Below are 18793 nucleotides of genomic sequence, written 5' to 3' on the forward strand. Positions count from 1 at the left end.
GAGAGGGGACCGCCCAAAGCCACAGTGCAGTACTCGGTGGCCTGCCGCTTGCCCACACACATCACAGCAGATAAGCCTGGGGGTCTGTTTGTGTTCTCAGGAGCAAAGAAGCATTAGAAAATTCATGAACTGGGGCATTCATCATTCCAAGGTCAAGAAAAGTTTGCGCATTTCCTCTACATTTAGGGAGCACCTCAGTGTCACAGACCCCACCATCAGATCTATGATGATACAAAGAACTAAGACCTCAGACCTCAGTTCTTGGGAAAGACCATCACATGGACAACCACTTGATTCCACAGCAGACCCAGCCAACTTCCTAAGAGAGGAGTAGCTTTTGCAAAAGACTGAAGTGCATGTGTGCTCAGTTGTGTCCCATTCTTTTCGACCCATGGACTGTAGCCTTCCAGGCTCTTCTGTCCAGGGGATTTTCCAGGCAAGAATACCAGAGTGGCTTGCCATTTCATCCTCCAGGGGATCTTCCCAACCCAGGGATCGAACCCACATCTCCTTCGTCTCCTGCCTTGGCAGGCGGGTTCTTTACCACTGAGTCACCTGGGAAGCCCGAAGACTGACGTGGGAACGGCTAACTCTAGCGTCTCACAGGAGAGAGGTGATACAGTGAGGGGTCCAGCATATACCTTGCACGGAGTGAAGCCAAATGGAGCTAATTAGGGAGCAAGTCCTGAGAACTGTGTATCACTACATCTAATTTTCACCACTCAAGTGAGCTGTGCACACTTATTCCCATTTTACTAACAAAGATACACAGAAGCTAAGGAACAATTCTTTTTCCTATTGTTTGAGAAGAAGACTGAATTAGAGCCGAGCCAGGAAGCTAATGGGACCCACACTGCCCCACCGGAAAGCCTGAATTATCCAAAAGAGAAAATTCAGAGCTCAGAAGGCTGTCTGGAGGAGAATGGGCATCACCCTGTGAGGAACTCTGAAGTGGCAGGAAGGATGCAGAGGTGACAGTCTCTAATTTTCTTCTTTCCTAGTTCCCATCAAAGGAAATTCATCCTGCTGCTGCTCCCAACCCACCAGAACATTTTCTCCAGCTACAGAAAACATCTGAGCCATGCCCCAAATGAGAGTCTTCATTTCAAAGAGAAAAGATGTGATTTCTCAGTTACTGGAGACATGAAGAGTCTCATAAGGTGAAAATGCTGCTGGACTGTTTGCAACTACTTTAACGTGGATGAATATGTGTCTTCTCATATTTTGATAAGAATCAAACTGTCCTTTCTTCCTGGGCTTGGACGAAGTACAGAGAGTTCAAGATGAAAAGCTTATAGAAAAGAAGTGCTGTCATATACTCAGGATCTGGGTCCACGTGAGAAAAATACGAGATTGAAGAGGATGGCCTGCCTGACTGCCTGACTTCCGATGCCAGGGCTCTAAGCTTTGGGGTGCCTCCCCCTGCTCCCCATCTGCAAGCCCCGCCCTGCAGGTCCTGGAGCACAGAGGTCACGGCTTCAAAGCCCGGAAGCTCAGGCTCCAACGAGGCTCGCCTGCCTTCTTGCTGTAGCTATTTGGGGTCATTATCAAACCTCTCTGAGACTGAACCTTTAATCTTTAACATAGAAAGTAATAATATCTATTTCCAAGAACTATTACATGAGTTAAATGAGATCTTGGCTGACATCTATTTAGCATCAGTTCCAGGTACTGTTTTAAAGTGCTTGACATCTATTTCCTTCTTTAAGCCTTGCAAAAGCCCTCACGAACCAGATGTCATTGTAATTTCATTGAATAGGTAAGGCAACAGCTAAGAGAGGTTCCGAAACTTATTCAAAGTTCCACAGCTGTGGGTGGTGGGACTGGAAGGCAGACTCAGGCAGCCTGACACCAGAACTATAGCTCTGTGACCTGCCCTCTGGAGTTCATTCTTCTATGATAGAATCATATTTTCTCTCCTCTTTTTAATCTCTCATGAAATTCCAGTATGAGCTCCTTAGTATTTTCTAGATTAACAATAAATATTGTGATGAAATCACAGTCATTAATAGTAGCTCTGCATGTAATGTGCCAAGAAAGAGCTACTGTCCTTAAGCAAACATGGAATATTTACAAAAGTTGATTGCAAGCCAGCCACAGAGTAACCTTAACATGTTCCCCACAGGAGAAATTTAAGGGTTACTTTCTATTTACACAACAAAATAAAAATCACAGTGAGTGACAAGAACAAAGACACATCTACTGGGAATTGAAAACATTATTCTAATTAATTGTTTGGAGTACGGAATCAAAATGAAAAATTATGTAGAAACAGTAACATTGAGAAAGTGACACACTAAAATTTTCAGAATGTCGGCAGACCTGTGTTCAAAGAAAAAAATGTATGAATAAGAATGGGACAAAGCAGAAATCAATAAAACTGGAAAGCAATAAAATGGATAACAGGGTTTAGCCTTGCAAATAAAATCAGATGTAACCTTTTGAAAATGTTATCTAAAAGAGAGAGAGCAAAAATCAAATAAACAAAATTAAATCAAAAGAGAAGATATAAAGAATAGACATGAGGATATTAAAACATAGTTGTATGTAGGGCTTCCCTGGTGGCTCAGTGGTAAACAATCTGCCTGCCAATGCAGGAGACACAGGTTCAATCCCTGATCTGAGATGATACCACATGTCACGGAGCAACTAAGGCTGTGTGTCACAACAATTGAGCTGTACTCTAGAATTCGGGAGCCTCAACTACTGAGCCCAGGTGCTGCAACTACTGAAGCCTGTGAGCCCTAGAGCCCCTGATCCACAACAAAAGAAGCTACCGAAATGAGCAGCCCTCACACTGCAACTAGAGAGTAGTCCCTGCTCCTTGCAACTAGAGAAAAGCCCATGTGGCAACACAAGGAGACAGATTAGACTGTTAATTAAAGAAGAAACTGATAAAATATCCTCCAAGAATTTCTTTCTGAAAAGACTAGGTTGAGATGATTTTACTAGTGAGGTCTTTTGATACTTTAATTACTAATGTTATATGATATCATCCAACCTAGACAGCACATTAAAAAGCATATTACTTTGCCCGACAAAGGTCCATCTAGTCAAAGCTCTGGTTTTTCCAGTGGTCATGTATGGATGTGAAAGTTGGACCATAAAGAAAGCTGAGCGCCCAAGAATTGATGCTTTTGAATTGTGGTGTTGGAGAAGACTCTTGAGAATCCCTTGGACTGCAAGGATATCTAACCAGTCTATCCTAAAGGATATCAGTCCTGAATATTCACTGGAAGGACTGAAGCTAAAGCTGAAGCTCCAATACTTTGGTCACCTGATTCAAAGAATTGGCTCATTTGAAAAGACCCTGATGCTGGGAAAGATTAAAGGCAGGAGAAGAAAGGGATAACAGAGGATGAGATGGTTGAATGGCATCACTGATTCGATGGACATGAGTTTCCACAAGCTTCCGGAGTAGGTGATAGACAGGGAGGCCTGGCGTGCTGCAGTCCATGGGGTTGCAAAGAGTCAGACATGATTGAGTGACAGAACTGAACTGAGAATGAGTAAAAGATGAAAAGAGATTTTAAAAATATAGATTAAGCATTTAAAGTCTAGATAAATCTCATCTCTGGCTGTAAGTATATAAGTCTAAATAAGACATTAATGAATAAAATTCAATGTTTAAAAAACGTTCCATAGTGACCAATAAAGATATATGGTTTAACACAAGGCATTCTAATAGCATGCCATATCTAATAATTGATTGTCAGGTAATAAAGAAGCATCATTAGCCTAATAAAAACTAGAAGATATTTTCCACATTGCTGATAGTCTATAGAAACTGAGATATATAATTCCTAACCAAGATAAATAATATCCATCTTAGATTGAAAAATTAACATATTTAAATTAATGATGAAACACAATAAGTATTTCCAATAAAACAGAAAAATAAAAAAGATGCCCCCTGAAGTCAACATTATTAGCATAGCCTGGTCAATGCAATTAGACATGAATGTCAGTAAAACAAAAAAAAGGAGAGATTAATTATCAGAAAGGAAGAGACAGAATTGTCAGTCATTACAGATGCTATCAGTAATCACTCATTTGAATTGTCTAGATAAATAAGCAGCCAAAAAGCATAAGAAAATAAAAGAGAGTTCCAGACTAACATATATAATCAGTAGTTTTCCCATATATTTTAACAACCAAACGTAATGGAAAAAAACACCAGGAGCAGCAAAAAGATAGAAGATAACTATAATTAAGAAAAAAATTAATCCCCCTTTTGTTTAGTTAGAAATACAATAGCAATAAAAATAGCTGAGTAATAATAAGGAAATCTAGATAAAGAGGTAGGCATCATGTGTTTCTCAGCAGAAATAATGAGTTATGAAAAACAATCTTAATTGGGTTCAAACAGTTTAACACAATTCCAGTCACACCTTCAAAGACTTTTTTGTATTGAAAATGAGGAAATAAAGTTCCCAAGGGAGAATATACAAGTGAATATTTCCAGCACAGTTTTGAAAATCAACACTAGTAGGGACAGTATTAAACATATAAAAAACTTACGATCGTGAAAACAAAGTATGGACACTAGAATAGAAATGAAGGAACAGAGTGGATGGCCCAGAAGCAGAAACTCATGTATACTGTGAATATAATGTGTAATAAAGAAACCTCAAAAGTCAACAGAGGAAACGTTTGAATTAAAGAGTAATTTAGGAAAAAGTGGCAAGAGAGGTGGGAAAAAGATAAGTGCAAATGCTTCATACCACATTCTAAAATAAGTCAAAATATTTTAAGAATTAAATGTAAAAACTAATACCATAGATGACCCACAAATAAATACAAATAAAAATTTATTGTATTCCTAAGAAGAAATTTCTAAGATAAAAACCATTGGAAGAAATCTCAAAGGAAAAGAAAGACTTCGTTATATTTAAAGATATATTTTTAAAATCCACACAATGAAAATAAAAAGGAAACTAAATGTAAAAATAAACCAAGCCATAAAAATATATGCTACAAATATATCAAAAGGTTAATATCCTTAAAAGCAAAAGAGATGGTAAAAATTACTAAGAGAGTCATTAGCATCAGTAATGAACTCCTCAAAGACACCCATATTCTAATCTCTGGAACTGTGCATATCAAATTATGTGGCAAAATATTTTTTTGCAGTTAAAGATCTCCAGATGGAAAGATTATCCTGAGTTATCTGGATGGGCTGCAATCACAGGTGTTCTTATAAGAAGGAGGCGTGAACTAAGAATGACACCTGCCATATCAGTAAACAAAGGAGGTCATGGCCATCAGTAAATGCAGCCATCCCACTGATAGTGAGCCCTGAGGGAACCTGAAACAGAAACGAGGACTGTCCACCATCTAGCCATCTTCAGGACTGCAGCCACCTTTGACAGTAAACCCTGAGGAAACTCAGGATGGGAGAACACAGGATATCAACCCCAGATAGCTGAGGTGCATATCAAAGGAATGATTTCAGTGAGCCCAGACTCTTCCATCTTCCCATACATAGAAGAGCGCTAAATTCCTAACCTTGGGACAACTGGTTTTCTTTAATTAGCAATAATCTTTTGATGTTTCTACTTCCTGCCCTTTGTTGCAAAAACTATATATTTCAGCTCCTTCCTTGCCTCCTTGGAGCAACTTTCTCAGGTTGAGATGCTATCTCCCGGGCTTGAAGTCCTAAGAAAGTCCGCAGAATAAAATATAGCTCTCATCTTTTAGGTTGTGATTTTTTTTTTTCAGTTGACAGAGGCAAAGGGAAATGTGACCAAAGAAAGGAAAAGAGGAGGCAGTGTGATCACAGAGTCAGAGATTGGAGCGATGGGGTCACAAGCCAAGGAATGCCGGCTTCCACCGGAAGCTGGAAGAGACAGGAATAGACTCCTCCTCCTCAGAAGGGCCCAGAATTTCTGACACCTTTATTTCATCCCAGTGAAACTGGTTTTTTTAGGGGACCTGCTGACCGAAACTGCCTGCCCTGGCCAAATCCAACAGCAACCACTTGCAAGAGTAATCTTACAGTAGGAGGTCCTGGTAAGGAACTTGGAGCTAACAAGCTACCACCAACAGGAATAATTCAGAAAAGGTCAAAAGGAAAAAGGAGATGCCAGCCCGTAAGTCTTACCAACCTCCCAGAATCCTCCTTACTGGAATCCATCTTGGCCGAGCGATGCCTGCACCACTAGGAAGGACCCTGGGTCAGAATGATTGGCCAGAGACAACCCAGAAACTAATCCCATCACCATAAAACCCGAGACTGTGAGCCACGTGGCCGAGCAGTTCCCTTGGGTTCTCCTACCCTGCTGCTCTCCACCCGGGCGCCCCTTCCCAATTAAGTCTCTTGTTTTGTCAGCACATGTGTCTCTTTGGACAACTCATTTCTGATTATTACACAGGAGCCCACTCTTGGACCCTGGAAGGAGGCCCCCTTTCTGCAACAGTTTTGAACTTCTGGGGTCCAAGAATAAATTTCCATATCATTTGTGGTGATTTGTTACGGCACCAACAGAAAACTAATGCACTTATGAAGAATCCAACCTTGTTAATTAGCACAGAAACACAAAATACTATTTATTCTAAAGCAACACTATACTGTTTTTGCCTATCAAATACCCGAGTTATTTAAACGCTACGGATGACAAAGGCATATTGACACAGAGCGCTCTTGTGCGCTGCTGGTGGGAAAGCAAATCGAGGTGGCCTTTGGAGAAAGATTTGATACGCCTGAAAGCCTTAGATAAATGCATATTCCTTGACCTGTTGCTTTCATTTTTAGGGTGCTAAACCACACAAATAGAGTTTTGAATAATGATTTATGTAGAAGATTGTTCATCTTAAGTTTAAAAATTCAGTGTTTCAATAATAAACACAATCAAAATGTCCAGCAAATAACAGAATAATGAAACAAATTATGGCAACTCAGAATAATGTACAACTATTAAAATTATCTTGACAAATTATTTTAATGACTTGTTCACAACATTGCGTTGTGAAATAATCAGCTTGCAAAAGGTTATGAATGTAATGAACCAAATGTTGTGTTTGTGTATATCTGTGTATAAATTTATCTGATTAAAAAACAATGGAAGGGACTTCCTTGGTGGGCCAGTGGCTAAGATTCTGCACTTCCAGTGCAGGGGGCCCAGGTTCAATCCCTGGTCAGGAAACTAGAGCCCACGTGCCGCAACTAAGCTCCGGCACAGCCCAAAAATCAAATAAATATTTCCCTATGACTGATTCATGTTGATGTTTGACAGAAATCAACACAATTCTGTAAAGCAATTATCCTCCAATTAAAAAAATTTTTTTAATTAAAAAAATGGGAAAAAGCCTTTAAAACTGTTAAAATATTTATCTAGCTATGGTGAGATATGGACATTTAAATGTTTTTATTTATCAATTGCTTCTATACTGTGGAAGAATAGATATGGATGCAACATAATCATAAAAATCAAGCAAGTTAAAAGAAAGGAGTTGAGAGGTGTATGAAAAATATCTGTTTCCTTACAGTTGATGTTAGTGTAAATTCAGGAACAGCAAACGCATTCAATAATGGGCAATAGTCACAGTGCACCTTTGTGATGGGATATACAGTAACACTGAAAATGGATTCATGAGAGAAATGACTTTGATAGGATGGTGACTTTTTAAAAAGCAAAACACGAAGTTAAGTACAATGCTGTCTCTATTGCATAACAGATGAATAGAAATATAGACAGTAATAGATGTAGCTGCCTTCCCTAACATGGCAGAATTTCAAGTTGCTTTATTTCCTTTTTTGTATTTCCTAAGTGTTTCAAGCTAAGCACTAAATATTTGTATAAAGGAACAAACTGGACTTAAGTCATGTGTGAAGTGTGTCCCCACTGGAGCACTGATGAACCCCAAGCTCCTGCTTCTTTCTTGGCCTGATCCTCATCCGGAACGAATGCTCTCCCAGGCATATGAAACCATTAATTCATGGCCTGAAGCTGTTCCCATATCTCCTCACACTTCTGCCTACAATTTTTATCTCAGTTCCTTTCTTCTTTATCATTTTAGGAGAAATAGCTAATTAATATGCTTTTTGAAATATTCTTTGGAAATATAAAATGTCACATCAATGTTCAATCCCACAGTGTTTTATGATGCATCTTTGATTAAATTCAGGGCACCAGCATTAATTCCTACATTTACTTCCCTCTCTTGCCTTCTGGCATCTGTTCTAAAGCCTTCTTGCTACTTCCTCCAGCCTCTGCCTTTCAGAGCAATTGCCTGCATTGAAGCACAGCTTTTCTCTCTTTAATTCTTTTTTAGAAACTTGGTTGTCTCTTTGAAGGTAAATGAAATTCGATTAAAATAGAGAAAATGAAATGCTGACACTTAGTGAAATAACTGTAGATCTCACTTGGCTGGAGTATTGCAAATCCCCAAAGAGATGAAAGAAAATTTCCCATTTGTATTAGAAGCCCGAAATCCATCTTTCCTGAGCACGAATATGAGAAAAACAACAAAAAAAGACATTCACTGAGTTACTCACATATCCTCCAAGACTATCTGAAATAAATCCAATCTGATGGAAAAAGACAGACTACAAGGACCAATGGCATTACCTTCTCAGCTGGCTTGGGGTCAGAAAGTGGGCGTGGGTGCCGCCCTCCTTGGCCAGCATCGTGCTTGTGAGCTTTGTTGCTGCCAGGAGAGGCAACCCCCTCCTGGGAGCCCAGGTACCTGGGTCTTGAATCAGTTCTGCTTTTAAGTTGCTCTGTGACTTGGGCAATTCACTTCAAAGATTCTCTGAAGAGTTGCTTCTCCTCCAGGGCTCCCTATCTTAGCATCTGCTACTGCCATGCTACCTGAGTGATATGCCAGAACCCAGAATTATCCTTGACTCCTCTTCCCTCGGGCCCTGCATCCCATCACTGCCTAAGCCATCTCATCCACCCATTCCTTACCTACCGCTATCACTCTAATCCAAGCTCCCAGCATCTTGCCTCTGGACCAGTGTAATTTCCCTGGGCTTTGTTGGGATCCAGTCCTTTCCCCGAAAGTCTTTTTTTTAAGTACTCATCTTATTCTGTCATTGCCTTACTTCAACCTGTCAAGGAATTCTCATTGCTCTTCGACAAAGATAAACCTCCATAAGCACACAAGTCCCCATCAAAGTATATGAAAAATGGCCCACAGGCTGACCCAAACCCAAACAATTTTCAGTTATTTAAAAATCAAGAAATGTGACATAAAAATTCAGACTTCTAGCTTCTCTTGAAAATTGGATATGACTCAGCTGGTAAAGAATCCACCTGCAATGCAGGATACCTGGGCCTGATCCCTGGGTTGGGAAGATCCCCTGGAGAAGGGAAAGGCTACCCACTTCAGTATTCTGGCCTGGAGAATTTCATGGATTGTATAGCTCATGGGGTCACAAAGAGTCAGACACGACTGAGTGACTTTCACTGTAAATGCTATCACCTTAGTCAAGTAGGGGTTTTCCTGGTGGCTCAGATGGTAAAGATTCTACCTGCAATACAGGAGACCTGGGTTTCATCCCTGGGTTGGGAGGATACCCTGTAGAAGGGAATGGCTACCAACTGCAATATTCTTGTCTGGTAAATTCCATGGACAGAGGAGCCTGGCGGGCTACAGTCCATAGGGTCACAAAGAGTCGGACACGACTGAGCAACTAACACACACAAGAGACAGTTAAGTACCTGTCGGGGAAATAGTAGCAGGACCTGTCCACCCTCATTGGACAGGTCTACAGTCTCCACTGAGCCGCCTCATCTCGCTCACCCTTCACTATACTCACTGTTCAGGTGTGCTACCTTTCCAGTAGCACCTCCCTCTCCCTCTCCGTGCTCCAGTTCCCCTAGGGTTTCTGTCTCTCAACAAATGCCAGGGCCTTCACTTATACTGTTCCCTCCACCTGGAATACCCTTCCCAATTCTGCTTCTTTCTCTCTCTCTCTCCACCACTCCCCCACCTGGATAAATCCTATTCATCCTCAAGACAAGAGTTTGAGTGTCATTTCTGCCAGAAAACCATCTCTGACCCCCTATTCTAGGACAATGCCCTACCTTTACCCCATCATGCTGATCATTCATTAATTGTCTTTCCTGTGAGCTCCCCAAGGACAGGGAGTAGTCTGAAATCCTCAGCTCATGACCAACAGCCACCAGCCCAACACCTGTCCCAGAGCAGAAGCTTTCTAAATATTTGCTGAATGAGTGAATCAACTTGAAACCTCTGGGCTTAGTATACATACACATCAATAAGACATGACCTACTACAGGACAAAGCAGAAGCAAGCAGAAATAACAGCATGGACAGGTATGCGTTAGGTGTTCATTCTGGGGACATGCTGAACTGGTCACTGTCTGCCAGAGATGTCCCCTTGGAGGAATTTATGCTGGAGTGGAGCTTGGGGATTTGAGACTTGTGAGCATTCCTCCCCGAGGAAGACACTGGCTCATGGAGGTGGGTGACCTGTCCAAGGTCACACAGTCCCTGCAGACTGTGAGCAAGATGAAGGTACAGACTGTACCTGGCTCATGTTTACCATCAAAGAAGCTCCAGCATCCAACTGAGTGATTTGCAAGTACACTGAGTGAGTGAATAGATGAGTGAAGGAAAAGACAGAGGTTCAAGACAGAGCTGAGGCCTGCTCTGGACTGAATGAGACCCTGTCAAATTCATATGTTGAAATCCTCACCCCCAGGATTATAGTATTAAGAGGTGGGGCCTTTGGGAGGTGATCAGGTCATGAGGATGGAGCCCTAGTGACTGGGATTAATGCCTTTAGAGGAAAACACACAGAAGATGACCTCTCTCCCCAATTTGAGGACACAATGAGAGTGTGGCTGTGGGTACAAGGCAGGATGAGCCCCTCGCCAGAAAGTGACCATGTGGGCATCTTGATCCAGAACTGTGAGAAATAAATTTCTGCTGTTTATAAGCCACTAGTCTATGGTATTTTTCTTGTTGTTGCTGTCAGTCACTCAGTCGTGTCCGACTCTTTGTGACCCTATGGACTGTAGCCCTCCAGGCTTCTCCATCCACAGAGTTCTCCAGGCAAGAATACTGGAGTGGGTAGCCATTTCCTTCTTCAGAGGATCTTCCTGACCCAGGGATCAACCCAAGTCTTCTGCATCAGCAGGCAGGTTCTTGACTACTGATACAAGGGAAGCCCCATGGTTCTGGCACCGAGCTCCTAAAACCCTTGGTATTTCCTAATTGATGAGTTTATGTCAATGAGGTGACTTTTGGACTACACCTAAGGATGGGGGCTGGTTGCCAGGTGAATCGACAAATTGATTAGAGAGTTGGAACTTTTGGTCCTACCCTCTAGACGTCTGCGGAGGGGAGAGAAGCTGGAGATTGAGTTCAATGCCAATGACCAATGCTTAATCAATCATGTCTATAGTGAAACCTCCAATAAAACCCAAGAGGATGGGATTTGGAAGGCTTTCTGGTTGATGAACATGTTTTTAAAACATGGAAGCCCCATACCCTTTCCCTACACCTTGCCCTAGGCAGCTCTTCCATCTGGCCATTCTTGAGTCACATCCTCTTATAATAAACCAGTACCTAGTAAGTAAGCTGGTTTCCTGAGTTCTGTGAGCCACTTTGGTGAATTAATTGAACCCTAGGTGGGGTCCTGGGAACCTCTGATTTATAGCCTCTAGGTCAGAAGCACAGGTAAAGACCTGGACTTGAGATTAGCATCTGAAGCAGGTTCAGTCTTGTGGGACTAAGCCCTTAAGACCTGTAGACTCTGACACTGTGTCTGGGTGGATAGTGTCAGAATTGAGTTGACGTGTAGGACACCCGGGCTTCCCTAGTGGCTCAGCGGTAAAGAATCCACCTGCAATGCAGGAGCCTCAGGAGGATTAAGTTTGATCTCTGGGTCAGGAGGATCCTCTGGAGAAGGGACTGGCAACCCACTACAGTATTCTTGCCTGGGAAATCTCAAGGACAGAAGAGTCTGGCAGGTTACAGTCCATGGGTTCACAAAGAGTCGGACACGACTGAAGTGACTTAGCACACACGCACACAAGTAGGACAGCCAGCAGGTGACATGGGGAAAGGATCCACAGGCTGGAACTGGAGTGAGAGTCTTAGTCACACTCCCAGAGAACCCAGAGGGTCCCATCTGGACGGTGTAAGACGCACCCCACATGTAGGAGTGTAGGCAGGCAGATTTGCGTTCTGGCTTCAGCTCCAACAGTTATTTTTAACTAGTTAGTTCTATCCCTTACCTCTCTCAGCTCGTTTCCATGCCAATATGAGCCACTCACAAAGCAACTATCAGGTATGAACGGCATTAAAGATGTGCTTCACACAAGCATCATCGATATGAGCATTTGTTAGGTTTGTTTTGGTTGCCGCCTGCCTCCTGGTAGGAGGCAGCCCAGAGGAGGGTTGGTCAGCCCTCCTCTGTTCAAATGGCCAGAAGTGGTGGCCATTCAACATTGACCTTCAGCCGTGATTTATTCTCCTCCCTTCTGGTCCTCTTGGGGAAGGGGGAAGGGGATGACTCTGCTTCCCTAGGAGGCATCTTTGCCATTCTCCCTCCCTCATCTTCCCCGGACACTCAGGCAGCAAGGCTGTGGATTCTATCACCCCCTCCTCTCTCTCCTCCCTGCCACTGCCTCAGTCCCCACCTCATCCTTCCCTGGCCAATAGCAAGTCCCAGTTAAGTCGCTCTCCATCCTTTGACTCCCCCTCTAGCCCACACCTGCCCCCTACCTCCAGCTTCTCACTCAGGTCTGGCTTGGTCACTCCCTTGCTCTAGCATTGCCCAGGGCTCCCTACTGCCCCAGGAGGAAGTCGACTGCAGCTCCGCGAACATGTGCGTTGCCTCTCACGTTCCCCATGCCCATACTTCTCTCAGCCCCCAAGCCACACCCAGGTCTCACATAGCCCCATTCCCATCCCAGGGCCTTTTCTTGGTTATTTCCTTTTTCTTCAGGGTCTTCTCTCCAAACCCCCTCATCACCTGCCTAACTGCTCACCCTTCAGGGCTCAGTTTAGAGGCCGCCTCTTCTGAGCAGCCTCCCTTGATCACACCCATCCCCACCCCAACCTGGGCGAGGTATTCCTCCTTGCCGGAGCCACGTGGCAAGTACATGGCTGTGCTGGGATTTAAAGTCAGGCCTTCCTGCTTCCAAAACCGAAGGCCAACCACCAAAGACTATGCAATTACATATGAATGTGGGAAAGAGTTCTAAATTCTTTCTAGTTTTTGCCATTACCAAAAAAAAAAAAAAGCTGCAGTAAGCATTTGTGTACATATTTTTGTACAAACCTAATTTGAATTTCTCTGGGATATATGCCTGTTAGCACAATTGATAGGGGGTATGGTAAAGGAATTTTTAGCTTTTGAGAAACTACCAAATACTTTTTCCTTAATGGCCATGTCATTTCACATTCTCACTAGCAATTTAAGAGTGATCCAGCTCTCTGAACGATTGCTAGAATCTGGTACTTTCACTATAGATATTCTCCAATGGATCAGTGGTAAAGAATCTGCCTGCCATTCAGGAGACACAGGAGTCATGGGTTCAATTCCTGGGCCGGGAAGAGCCCCTGGAGGAGGAAATGGCCACCCACTCCAGTATTCTTAGCTGGAAAACAATCTCATGGAGCAAGGAGCCTGGTGGGCTGCAGTCCATGGCATCACAAATAGTCAGACACAACTGAATGACTAAGCACGTGGGTGAGAAAGACTCAGGGGTGCAATAGAGCTGAGCCAAACACTGGAGAGATGCCCAAAACATATTAAATGAAGACAGCAAGTAGCAGAACAATGTATTGGGTTGGCCAAAAAGTTCGTTTGGGTTTTTCCATAAGATATTATGGAAAATATCTATGGAAATATTATGGAAAATGTTCCATAAGATATTATGGAAAACCCAAATGAACTTTTTAGCCAACCCAGTGTATGGTGTGATTCCATTAAAAAAAAAAAAAACAAACCTATGTGTATATAAGTTATCTAAGCAAAGTCAAAGCCTAAATGAATGTAAGTGATCTCTTGACAACAGCCATTGGGCAGATGGATTCATACATTCTGTACGTTTTGAACTGGTATGTATATTCTTTATTTTCTAAAAAGATACTCAAACCCAATCAAAGAAACTCATTAACAGCTTTTCTCCAATAATAAATGAAATGCTTGAGTGCTCAAGAATTCTGAGGCGTAGGGACAAGCTTTTGGAGGAAGGGCTCACCTCTTGACGGCTCGTCGTCTAGAAAGGGACACGGGGATCGGGGATGGTGACATGAACTGAGAACGATGTGGCCGGCTGGGAAGCCGCACTTACCTTTCCCAGAAGCTCCGGGAGGCCCAGCAGTTGCCCCGCGAAGACGCCGACGCAGATGAAGATGGCGGTCACCTGCCCCAGAGAGCCGCGCGTTGCCTTGGGCGAGATCTCACTCAGGTACATGGGGAGCGCGCTAAGGGCGATGCCTGTGGGGGAAGCATGGCGGCCGTGAGAGAGCTGTCTCCTTCACAGAAGTTGCTGGTCACCGTACCTCCTTCTGCTTCGCACTTGACAAAAACAGCGCTGTAACCACAGCACCAATCAATGTGCTTCAAGTTAGGCTGGATTCACGGCAGTTTCTAGCCTTCAGGGAACCCCTTCTGTGAAGGGCCGCCCCCGTTTATAAGCTAAGCGCCTAGTGCATTGCATCTCAGCCCAGGAGAACTTTCTGGTTCTGCACACAAGGCAAACACGCCTAAGGTGCAAAGAGGCATTATCTCTGAGATGGCGACATAAATCAGATGCTTTTTGAATTTTTATCCCCAGCACACATGTTGAGATCACTGGTCTTCACGGAAAAATCACGCGACCACAGATCAATTTGGCACATGGTTGCTTAGGAGTCGTGGAATAGAAACCTGCAGGATTCAAGACCCACAGCCCCACTTTCTTCTTTAGCTGGCCTTGTAAGTAAACTGGCTTCTCCTAGCCTCTGCTTTCTCATCTATGAAAGAAGGGTCATGATAACTGTCTACTCCTATTGTGGTGGGAACATTAAGACTACATACAAAGCATCTGGCTCATGTGGGGTCATTGGATGGACATTTGGGAAACTGTTAGGTCTTCACCCTGACACTCCTGCTACCCTCTAGGGATAATTATCATCACATCCCTGGTAGCTCCGGCTTCCCTTGTAGCTCAGCTGGTAAAGAATATGCCTGCAATGTGGGAGACCTGGGTTTGACTCCTGGGTTGAGAAGATGCCCTGGAGAAGGTAAAATCTACCCACTCCAGTATTCTGGCCCGGAGAACTCCATGGACTGTGTAGTCCTTGGGGTTGCAAAGAGTCAGACTCGACTGAGCGACTTTCACTTCACTTCACTTCCCTCGTGGCTCAGATGGTAAAGAATTCGCCTGCAATGCAGGAGAGCTGGAGTCAATCCCTGGATCAGGAAGATCAACCTGGAGAAGGGGACGGCTACCCACTTAAGTATTCTTGCCTGGGGAATCCCATGAACAGAGGAACCTGACAGGCTACAGTCCATGGGATTGCAAAGAGTCAGACACAACCAAATGACTGACACTAACTCAAAAAGCTAGTAAGGAAATATTAGGGCCAGTAGAAAAGAGGGGGTGTGGGGTGTGGTGAAGGGCAGTAAGCATGCCTCCTTCCCGGGGTGCTGTGCAGACTGAATCCCTGGAGGCCAGGGGATGCTCAGCAGAGGGCCAGGCCCATGGGACCCTGTCAATTAACCGAGACTCTTCTGACTTGTCCGTTGTGAAGTGATACGGAAAAATGAGATGTTGATGGCTCAACAGGTGAGGAGGTAGCCGCTGTATGATGACCAGCTCATCCCAGTTTGCAGGGGACCAACTTGGCTTTAGGGCTTCCCCGGTGGCTCCGTGGTAAAGAATCTGCCTACCATGGCATGAAACACAGGTTCTATCCCTGGGTCGGAAAGGTCCCCTGGAGGAGGAAATGGCCACCCGCTCCAGTATTCTTGCCTGGGAAATCCCATGGACAGAGGAGCCTGGCAGGCTACTATCCATAGGATCACAGAAGAGTCCAGCACAACTTATTGACTAAGTAACAACAATGACATCCTGGCTTTAGCACTGAAAGCTCTGTATCCTGGGAAGATTCTGAGTTCTAGGCAGACGAGGATGGTTGCTTATCTGGAACCTGTGGTGCGGTGCCAAGCGCCCCATACACCTGAGTGGACCCTCTCAACCTACGACCCCATCGCCTACCATTCTCCCCGCCCCTTGCCCCCAGGTGTGCCAACCGTAAGGTTTCAGGACTCTCCAGGTTCATTCTGATCATGGGACACCAGCCTTCGCTGCTGTTTCTCCCAAGTGCTCTGTCCTCACAGCTCCATGGATGGATGCTCTCCTATCCCTCTCATCTCAGTCCAGCCTCACTACCTCCTGTTAATGGGACCTAATGAGACCCAAGGGGGTCCTTTGCAGATGTAGCCAGGTTAAGGTGAGGTCACACTGGCTTAGCGTGGGACCTCAACCCAGTGATTGGTGTCCTTACCAAATGGTAAGACACTTGGAGATACAAAGGGAAGAGGGGCACTTAAAGATGGAGCAGAAACTGGAGTGATGGGTCCACGAGCCAGGGAATGCAGCACCAGAAGCCAGGAGAGGACATGAAATAGACCCTCCCTCAGAGCCTCTGGAAGGGACCAACCCTGCAGATACCTTGATTTTGGACTTCTGGCCCCCAGAACTCTTTTTTTAAGCCCCCCAGTTTGGTGACTGCAGCCACAAGAAATTGCCACAGCTCCTCAAGAGGCCTTCACCTCTGGAAATCAACCCTTCCCCATCATGCTTATGTTCAGTCTTATGTTCCTCATGGCACCTAGTGCTTTTTGAAAGTTATCTTGTTCAGTATTTATAGCGGACCCTTGAACAACATGGGCTTGAATCATGCAGGTCCACTTATAGTTAGAGTTTTTAAAAATAATATTTATTTTGTTGACTGTGCCAGGTCCTAGTGGCAAGCACACATGATCTTTAGTTGTGGCATGCAAACTCTTAGTTGCGACTTGTGGATCTAGTTCCCTGACCACGGATTGAACCTGGTCTCCCTGCATTCCAAGTTCGGAGCCTTAGCCACTGGACCACCAGGGATGTCCCCTGGAGAGTTCTTAATGCAGCAGACGTGAGCTTGCATCCCTGGGAGTGTGGGCAGCCCTGGGAAGGTGATGGAAGGAGCCTGTCCACCACAATCATCCACAAACACATTTGCACTCTGATCTAAAGTTTACAATCTGCATGGATTCAGCCTCCAATCCTTGTTGCACCATGTTTGGTTCAGTGTCAAAATAATGTGTTTATTTTTGTTCCAAGCCTTCTGGAAATAGGACACTTTAGGCAGGTGTCCGACATTTTCTGCGATGGTTCCAAATATTTCCTCTGAGAGCCTGGTTAGAGCAGCACAACCTCCTGAAAATCCTCCGGGCTTCTCGTTTGGCTTTAAATTATTTATTTTGAGCAGGACAGCCTTCACCTTAAGTGCCCTCATATTCCAGTCTCTGCCTTGAGAGGGTCTGATGAGAATAAATGACACGCAGCTTCCACATCTTGGCTCAGCTGCAACAGGCCACATTAGGAGTCAGAAAGAGTGTGTCTCCCCCAACCCACTTCTTGATTTTACATTTTTCTACTTCTTTTGGAAAAGTTCACAGGACAAGAAGTCTAAAAGACGTTTGTCTTGAATATGTGGTTTTATAAAAATGGCATCTCTCTTTGAATCCAGCTTATTTTTAATTAGGGAAATTCAGAGAGCATCCAGTTATGTGTAATGAGTAAGTGTCACCTCCCCCAGACTAGCTAGACAGGCGAAGTAGCAGGAAAGAGGCTAAGTGGATAAAATACAAAACTGCCAGGAAGACAGGCTTCAGGGGACTCCATCAAGAAAGGACTTTCAGATGCTCCCATCTCACCACCCTTCCTCCTGAGCAGGCAGGGACTTCAAACCCAGACCATCTGTCTGAATCTTGAATCTGTATCTTGTTGTTCATTCGCTCAGTCGTGTCTGACTCTGTGACCCCATGGACTGCAACTTGCCAGGCTTTGCTCTCCTTCACTGTCCCCCAGAATTTGCTCTAACTCATGTCGGTGATGCCATCCAACCATCTCATTCTCTGTCACCCCCTTCTTCTCCTGCCTTCAGTCCTTCCCAGCCTCAGGGTCTTTTCCAGTGAGTTGGCTCTTCCTATCAGGTGGCCAAAGTACTGGATCTTCAACTTCAGCATCAGTCCTTCCAATGAATATTCAGGGTTGATTTCCTTCAGGATTGACTGGTTTGATCTTCTTACAGTCCAAGGGACTCTCAAGAGTCTTCTCCAACACCACAGTTCAAAAGCACCAATTCTTCAGCACTCAGCCTTCTTTATGGTCCAACTCTCACATCTGTACATGACGATCTCGTTAACAGAATAAAAATGATAACAGCAACAATAATGGCAATGCTACCATTACTGGTGCTGTGGGGAGGTAACAGGGCCTGGAATATACTCACTGTGCACACACAGCACACCTTTAAATTTTACATTCCCTAACAAGAAGGTTTAGGAGTACTTGGTCCTTTCACATAAGAGAGAAAGAGGCTAAGACCGGCAGGCAGACTGCGGCCATCCAGGCTCCCTGTGTCCGCATCCTTGGGTGGTCGGACGCCTTTCACCCTGACTCTGCACCTGGCCATGGCACTCACCTTGGCCAGTGGGACTCTAGCGAGTGTGTCCAAGCAGACTTGACAAGCGCTCGAAGATGGGACTTGCCCCTCTTGCTGCTCACTGGAACCCCAAAAATCTCCCTGGAAGAGGCTTCACCCCACTATT

The 18793-nt window shown here is 44.3% G+C and overlaps 1 protein-coding gene across 1 annotated transcript in view; it reads right to left on the bottom strand.

The window, feature by feature from the left end:
• SLC2A9 (solute carrier family 2 member 9) overlaps positions 1–18793 on the bottom strand; it is a 220702-nt gene that overhangs the window by 155151 nt on the left and 46758 nt on the right. The window contains exon 6 of the mRNA XM_043448459.1: positions 14283–14428. Within this exon, the coding sequence (XP_043304394.1) occupies positions 14283–14428 (146 nt within the window). The remainder of the gene's footprint in view (positions 1–14282; positions 14429–18793) is intronic.

This window comes from Cervus canadensis, chromosome 26 (genome assembly GCF_019320065.1).
Source record: "Cervus canadensis isolate Bull #8, Minnesota chromosome 26, ASM1932006v1, whole genome shotgun sequence".
Classification (NCBI taxonomy): Eukaryota; Metazoa; Chordata; class Mammalia; order Artiodactyla; family Cervidae; genus Cervus; species Cervus canadensis.